The sequence below is a fragment of the Aedes aegypti genome, chromosome 3, assembly GCF_002204515.2.
Source record: "Aedes aegypti strain LVP_AGWG chromosome 3, AaegL5.0 Primary Assembly, whole genome shotgun sequence".
In the NCBI taxonomy this organism is placed as follows: domain Eukaryota; kingdom Metazoa; phylum Arthropoda; class Insecta; order Diptera; family Culicidae; genus Aedes; species Aedes aegypti.
Genome location: NC_035109.1, coordinates 362,426,644 through 362,434,023, shown reverse-complemented (window position 1 = coordinate 362,434,023; position 7,380 = coordinate 362,426,644). Strand labels below are relative to the sequence as shown.

Below are 7,380 nucleotides of genomic sequence, written 5' to 3'. Positions count from 1 at the left end.
GTGATGAACAATACATTAAGAATGGATATACCCTTTCGCTCAAACTATTCTTCGTATTTAGTAGAAATGTTCGGGTTTCAAACCAGAAGCAGGTTCTTATTTATTTTCTTCAAACGCGGATCCGACTCGAATCTGAGACAATTATTTAATACCAAACCCGAACCCGAACCGAACCAAAGAAAATTTGGTTTTTATATTTTCTAGTGAAAATACATAAACAGTCAAAGCTAATTTTCCTTTTCACGCCAAGGGTGAACGCAAAAAAGACGTAGTTTGTACCCTTTTTGTATGTAGGTTTAGATTTTAGAAAACTAAGTTAATTAGGGTAAAAGCACCGGTTTTGGCCAGCCGAGGAGAAAATGTCAATAACAATTAAATGGGAAGCCGTATTTATACTACAAATATGTCAACTGCAAGCTTTCAATCCATATTATGTGTATAAATAACAACTGAGCTATAACCATTTTTTCGCTTTGAAAATCCCCTTGTTCAATATAGGCCAACGGAACTAGTTTCGGCCAGAGATTTATCTTCGGTTCCTAAATTGGCCAATCGCATTGATTTCTCATGAGAGTGGCCAAATTAAGAGTGTCCTGGCCAAATTAGGTGTTTGGGAGTTGAAATTATAAGGAAAATTAATTGTTTTTCTTATGTTTTTAATCAATTTGGACGAGTAAATGAATGTAGCTCTATCATGTGAATGTGATCTACTGAACACAAAAGGTTTCATGCTGATTGGCTATGTAAAACGGTGTATAATCCCCTATGGCTACAACTGGCGTATGGCCAAAACCGATGCTTCTACCCTACATGTTTTGGAAATCAAATGATAGAGACATGCCACGCTCCACTGGGACGTAAAGCCGTATAAAGTAAGAAAATGGAGATTAATTCAGAGTTTAAATGCTAGTAATGCATTTAGTAAAATATTTCAACTGTTATAAATAACTTATCAAGTGTGCAGAGTTAGTAACCTAAATGCTCAAAATTTCAGAGTATTGTGTTTTGTTTACAATTTATTACAGCTGTTTGAAATTTGAAAAACCTGAAGTGCGCAGAGTATGGGGCCTTCACGGTAGTACTATTCCAATGAGGAAGCTTCATACATGCTACGAATTACCTAAATTTGTTTTATTCAAGATCCGGTCCACACTGAAATGAATTTTATTGTAGAAACTACTGAATCCATGGTAAAATTAAGAACTGCACCAACGATTTTCAACCGACTACATTAATCTGTTAACTCTACCAAAACATAGTCAACATCACTACACAAGAAAATTTCTTCTGTTGATTTAACCAGAGATGTAGTATTTTTGATTAAAAACATTCTTGATTTGAAAAGTTTAGCATCATACTTTTGACCACACTGTGTTGTACGGTGGGTGTCACGGATTGAAATACAATGCTATGTAGTGGATGCTACTATGGACATAGTCAAATTTACTGCACTGCTCAGTGATTTTCACCAGATTATAGTAAACTTAACAGATTTTTGTAGTCGGTTGAAAATCGTTGGTGCAGTTCTTAATTCTACCATGGATTTGGTAGATTATACAACAAAATTTGTTTGCGTGCACGCTTAACTAACACGCATTACACAGGTATTCACAATTTTTCACATGTGTTCCCAATTTTAGGCTTCAAAATAGTTGTCAAAATAGTTGGTGTCTCCATAGACATAAGTGTCGGAGTCTGTCCTCGAAATCGTGATGATGTTCCCGGATTCAACATTGGATGCAGTGATGCTGGAATCTCTCGCGTTCAAATTAATATCTGGAATATAATTGAAATAAGATGTAAGGTAAGCTTAAAGATATGTTACGTTGCGCAGCTTTAGAAATCTTTTACAAACTTCAATCACGATTTGGAAGAATTATACCTGTTTACGCTGATCAGGAGCTTGTTCGCGCTCGTTTATCTATAGTGCTAATCGAGCTAACAAAAAAAAGTATTCAAATGATTGTACTTACTCTGAACTCGAGAACCCTCAACGGCCTTGCTGTTTGTATTGGTAGCCAAGTTTCCCGCTTGGTAGTCTGCACCAATGCATTCGATAGCCAGTCGCTGCGCCAGTGTGCACTTATCATTGCACGGAACTTCTTGACGTAATCTGGCCGCACATTGTTCAACGCGCTGATAGAAGTCTTCCTCGTATCCGCCGCAAAGAACGTAGAACCGAGCCATATTAAGTCCTTCCGAATCGCTGTACAGTCCCGATCTGATCAGGAAGCACCGGTAGATGCATCGGGTTTCCGGTCGTTGGAATGCGGATTCCCTGATCCAAGCATAAACCTGCTCGTAAGTATATCCCATTATGGCGGCACATTCCAGAACAATCTGATCATCTTGCAAAGGCGTGAACCGAATGAACTGTGGGGTGGTCAAATTGACTTGGCCAAACTGATCAAGGTAGCACTGAATAGATTCGGACGCCCGTTGGCAGGTTCTCGGACGTGGAACGGTATACACTTTGGTCTGGAGGCATCGCTGAGTCCGGTTGAGATTGCACTCGTCCACAGGATCCGGTTGGAAGAAGCGACTGTAAGCCGGTGACATTCCAGTCGTATCGTTCCAGTCGCGAGTTATCAGCGTTTCACAGCGGCCAAGGCACTGACCTTTTATAGTGTACTGACCACATTCAACAGCTGCTTCTTGCAAGCTCTTGTAGACGATCTTGTGTCTATCGACTGCGATGATAGAAACCACAGCAAAAGAGGCAAAAATTAGCCCAATTCTGAACATGCTGACTGTTTTTTCCCCGTTACAATATGGACTGACTTTCCAAAGGCAGTTGATAGTTAATTTATTGCAAACATTCCAAGAATTTTAATTCAACGGAAGCAAATGCAATTTTGGGCAAGGCACGTACAGCGCGTGGAATGGAATCATAGTTTTTTTTTTTAACGTGAACCATGTTTAAGCTTGATTAATATTACAGTCAGCTCTCCCTTACACGATATTCCGTATCTCAATATAGAGTTTGAGAACCATTGTAAAAGTTGGTTTTCATGGCAATCGCAGTTGCACTGGTTTTGTGTTCTGCAACTCGATACCTCCCTAACTCGATATTGAAGGGACAATATCGAGTTATGGAGAGTTGACTGTGATACAAATTGAATATCATATACCGTTTGCGCTAAAAACTGACAACTGCATAATATTCACAAAGTCAGGGGTTGGGTTTTGCTCCAAATAAGCTCGGAAAGCGTAACAATTCGTGAACCAAAGATGCTGAAATAAATCACAGTTGATTAGCTTCAGACAGTGCCAGATCATTAGGCTGAAGCACATTGGGCCGAATGGATCTTTTGGTTGATCGGGTCATTAGGTCGAATGAGTGGAAAATATAGGTAGTTTCGATAAAAGATCAACAGAGGACGGAACTGGTGTAGTGGTTAGAACACACGCCTCTCACGCCGAGGACACGGGATCGAATCCCATCCCCGAATCCCATCCCCGAGATAGTCACTAAAAATTTCAGTGACGTCTTCCTTCGGAAGGGAAGTAAAGCCGTTGGTTCCGAGATGAACTAGCCCAGGGCTAAAAATCTCGTTAATAAAGATAGAAAAAAAGGGATAAACACATGAAATTTTTTTTTGAATTACCGTGAGATGTTTTTTTTTCTAGCGAGTGTTTTCGCTTTGCTGATTAAAAAAATTTCCGGTGGTTTTTTAATATCAGAAGTGAGCTTGTATGTCGTTATCAATTGTGACAATATTAGTTGAAACAACAGCTTATATTCGAAAACAAAAAGTCTGTGATATGAACACATTTGAAAAACATTATTGATAAAAACTCATTATTTGAGAGAAAAAAACAGACATTTTTTATAAACGCAGAATGAAGTGATTGGTAACATTAATAGTACGACAGACGAATAGTCTAGTTAAACAAAACAAATGCATAAATAAAGAGTTTCTATACTACACTTCATGTAAGAGCCATTTTAGTTTGAAGCGAGATTTTTTAAGGCTTTATAATTGAATATTATAAATTGGTGAGATATTGGCAGTTTTGAACACTCACAAACAATCTATTCAAAGATCTCTATTTAATGAAATCATAATGGACAACTACGGCAATTTAGTGCATCGGTTTGAACTAGAGTGTCCATCCCGGGACATCCAGGGACAAAAAATCCGGGATTTGACAAATTTCTGGATTTTCCGATTCCCGGTGTATTGGTTATGACATTCCGGGATTCCCGAAATGAACGTAGAATTTGATAAAAACCACTAAAATACAAATTAATGACATTTTGACGTTAACTACGTCTTACGGCAATATACTGGGTGTCAATTGAAAATCTAAAATTTTGCGACCGTCACGAAATTATGAAAGATTTTGAACGCTAATAACTCAGTCATTTATCGATAGATTTTAAAATTTTTCCCACCAATCGGTCGGAAATGTATACAGCAATTTCCTCGAATGGAGAAAACTATTGAATATCGACAATAAACTATTTAAAATTTGGAAAATGTCGACCCCTTTCTTACGCAACCAATCACGTGCAAGCAGTTTTCCACGTTTCTTTTGCGTTCCGCTTCGCACTATAAAAGCAGACCGATTCCTGCTTCTTCGCTCATTCTTCTTTTTGCCGTCAGACTGTGAACATGGTCGGCGAGCAAGTCTCGAGTGCCTTTCGCATTCTCAGCTCAGTTTTCAATGGAACGCGAATGGAACAACAACACGCCGCCGCTTGTTGAAGCGCCCATCGTCATCGCCACCGCAAACCTCATCGGGCGAGAAGGATTTCTACCAGTGCTTCGCTACCAGAGGCATACTGGCAAAACACCAGCGTCCGGATTGTGAAATCGCACAAGATTTCTCAATAGACTCGCGCTTCCAGAATTGGCGCTGCAGGAATCGGGGCGCAAAGGTAAGTTTGTACGAGGTGGCTGAAGAAAATCGACTAAAGCCGCTTGTTGAAGCGCACATCGTCATCCGCACCGCAAATCTCATCGGGCGAGTAGGATTGCAACCAGTGTGCCGTCAAAATGTGTCCGTGTTACGCAAATTCAACAATTCAATCGGCCCTTTTTAGAGCCAACAAATGTGTTTTAAAGAGTTAATTGTGTAATATTCCCTAATGTGTTTACCACATACTTGCTATAATTTCTTAATTCATCTCATAGCAGCATACGATAATTGATTTATTACGAATAATTGACGATACGGCAATTTGATTATGTTTCCGAGGACGCTGCTGCAGTGCCGTCGGGATGCAATAACAGCATAATGCTAATCTTGTACATCCCTTTCCCAGACATCAGTTTCATATAGCCTATTTCCCAGATAAGAAAACGAAGAATTTGAAAGGAGGAGCATCACCTGCTATTCTAAGGGTATAAAGCATCCCTTCTTCGTTGAATTCGGTTTCATTCTGTTTTCGCTTTCGAGCTGGTAAGAGCTCCTTCAAACCTGCTCAGCTCCTCGCTACCAGAGGCAAGCTGTTTGTACAAGATGGCTGAAGAAAATCGACCAAAGCCGCTTGTTATAGCGCACATCGTCATCCGCACCGCAAATCTCATCGGGCGAGGAGGATTGCAACCAGTGCGCCGTCAAAGTGTGTCCGATCACCAAGCGGTGGCAAGTTTGTACGAGATGGCTGAAGAAAATCGACAAAAGCCGCTTGTTGAAGCGCACATCGTCATCCGCACCGCAAATCTCATCGGGCGAGTAGGATTGCAACCAGTGCGCCGTCAAAATGTGTCCGTGTTACGCAAATTCAACAATTCAATCGGCCCTTTTCAGAGCCAACAAATGGGTTTTAAAGAGTTGATTGTGTAATATTCCTTAATTTGTTCGAGATGGCTGAAGAAAATCGACCAAAGCCGCCGAAATGTGCCCGTGTTTCGCAAATTCTACAATTCAATCGACCCATTCCAGAGCCAACAAATGTGTTTTAAAGAGTTAATTGTGTAATATTCCCTAATGTGTTTACCACATACTTGCTACAATTTTTTTAATTCATCTCATAGCAGCATACAATTATTGATTTATTACGAATAATTGACAATACGGCAATTTGAGGGTGTTTCCGAGGACGCTGCTGCAGTGCCGTCGGGATGTAATAACAGCATAATTGTACATCCCTTACCCAGACATCAGTTTCATATAGCCTATTTCCCAGATAAGAAAACGAAGAATTTGAAAGGAGGAGCATCACCTGCTATTCTAAGGGTATAAAGCATCCCTTCTTCGTTGAATTCGGTTTCATTCTGTTTTCGCTTTCGAGCTGGTAAGAGCTCCTCCAAACCTGCTCAACTCCTCGCTACCAGAGGCAAGCTGTTTGTACGAGATGGCTGAAGCAAATCGACCAAAGCCGCTTGTTGAAGCGCACATCGTCATCCGCACCGCAAATCTCATCGGGCGAGGAGGATTGCAACCAGTGCGCCGTCAAAGTGTGTCCGTGTTACGCAAATTCAACAATTCAATCGGTCCTTTCCAGAGCCAACAGATGTGTTTTAAAGAGTTAATTGTGTAATATTCCCTAATGTGTTAACCACATACTTGCTATAATTTCTTAATTCATCTCATAGCAGCATACAATAATTGATTTATTACGAATAATTGACGATACGGCAATTTGAGGATGTTTCCGAGGACGCTGCTGCTGTGCCGTTGGGATGCAATATATTTTCTATTGTTAAGGAATGATTCAAATATTACGTAACGCAAAATTTGCCAGCTTTGGTTCCCCTTCTTTCCCCACGTAATGAAAGTTTTTAAATTTTGACGTTAACTACGTCTTACGGCAATATACTGGGTGTCAATTGGAAATATATAATGTTGCGACCGTTACGATATTTAGTTTGAACTAAAGGAAGGCTGCAACTATGACAATCGACTTAAATTCAAATGCAGAAAATCACTTGGCGTAGTTAACGTCATGCGGTCGTGTCTTGTACACAACCCCCACTGATTTTTTCTCAGTATCAAGCCTAATTCAATAAAATACAACAGTCATAAAAAAGAGAAAAAATGAGTAATTATATTCATGGAAAGATCAATTGAACAAGTAAAAAACACATATTTTAATTCGTATAGTTGCAAAATTTTCATGCATTCCTCTTCACCATTACTCGTTTTTATTAGCCTAGGCTGTGAAAGTAAATCTGAAGTACACTCTAACTTCAGTCGATTATTTCCGGTAATATAAAGCATGATCTTCTACAACTTTTCAATGATCTTAAATGTTTTTTTTTATTCTAAAGTGTTGTTGGCTTTTAAACTGTCTAAAGCAAATTGTTTTAATACTATTAATTATTTTATTTTTTTTTTTTTTTGATTCACAAGTTATAAATATTTTGAAAATTTCCTAGCAAACTCGTAATTAATCAAGCTGTAAGAATAAGAATATGAAAAGCAAAC

At 39.3% G+C, this 7,380-nt stretch overlaps 1 protein-coding gene across 1 annotated transcript; it reads right to left on the bottom strand.

Moving 5' to 3' along the window:
* Positions 1-1,636: 1,636 nt before the first annotated feature.
* Positions 1,637-2,745, bottom strand: LOC5566894 (general odorant-binding protein 45-like). The gene is made up of 2 exons (XM_021850887.1): positions 1,974-2,745; positions 1,637-1,776 (listed from the first exon to the last, which is right to left on the bottom strand). Exons 1-2 carry the CDS (start codon positions 2,743-2,745, stop codon positions 1,637-1,639), a joined length of 912 nt encoding a protein of 303 aa, XP_021706579.1.
* Positions 2,746-7,380: the final 4,635 nt, after the last annotated feature.

Excerpts from the sequence above, each read along its gene's own strand:
- LOC5566894 (XM_021850887.1), bottom strand. The coding sequence starts at position 2,745 with ATGTTCAGAATTGGGCTAATTTTTGCCTCTTTTGCTGTGGTTTCTATC. Across the intron at positions 1,777-1,973 it reads TGAGGGTTCTCGAGTTCAGA|ATATTAATTTGAACGCGAGA; the intron begins GTAAGTACAATC and ends ATTATATTCCAG.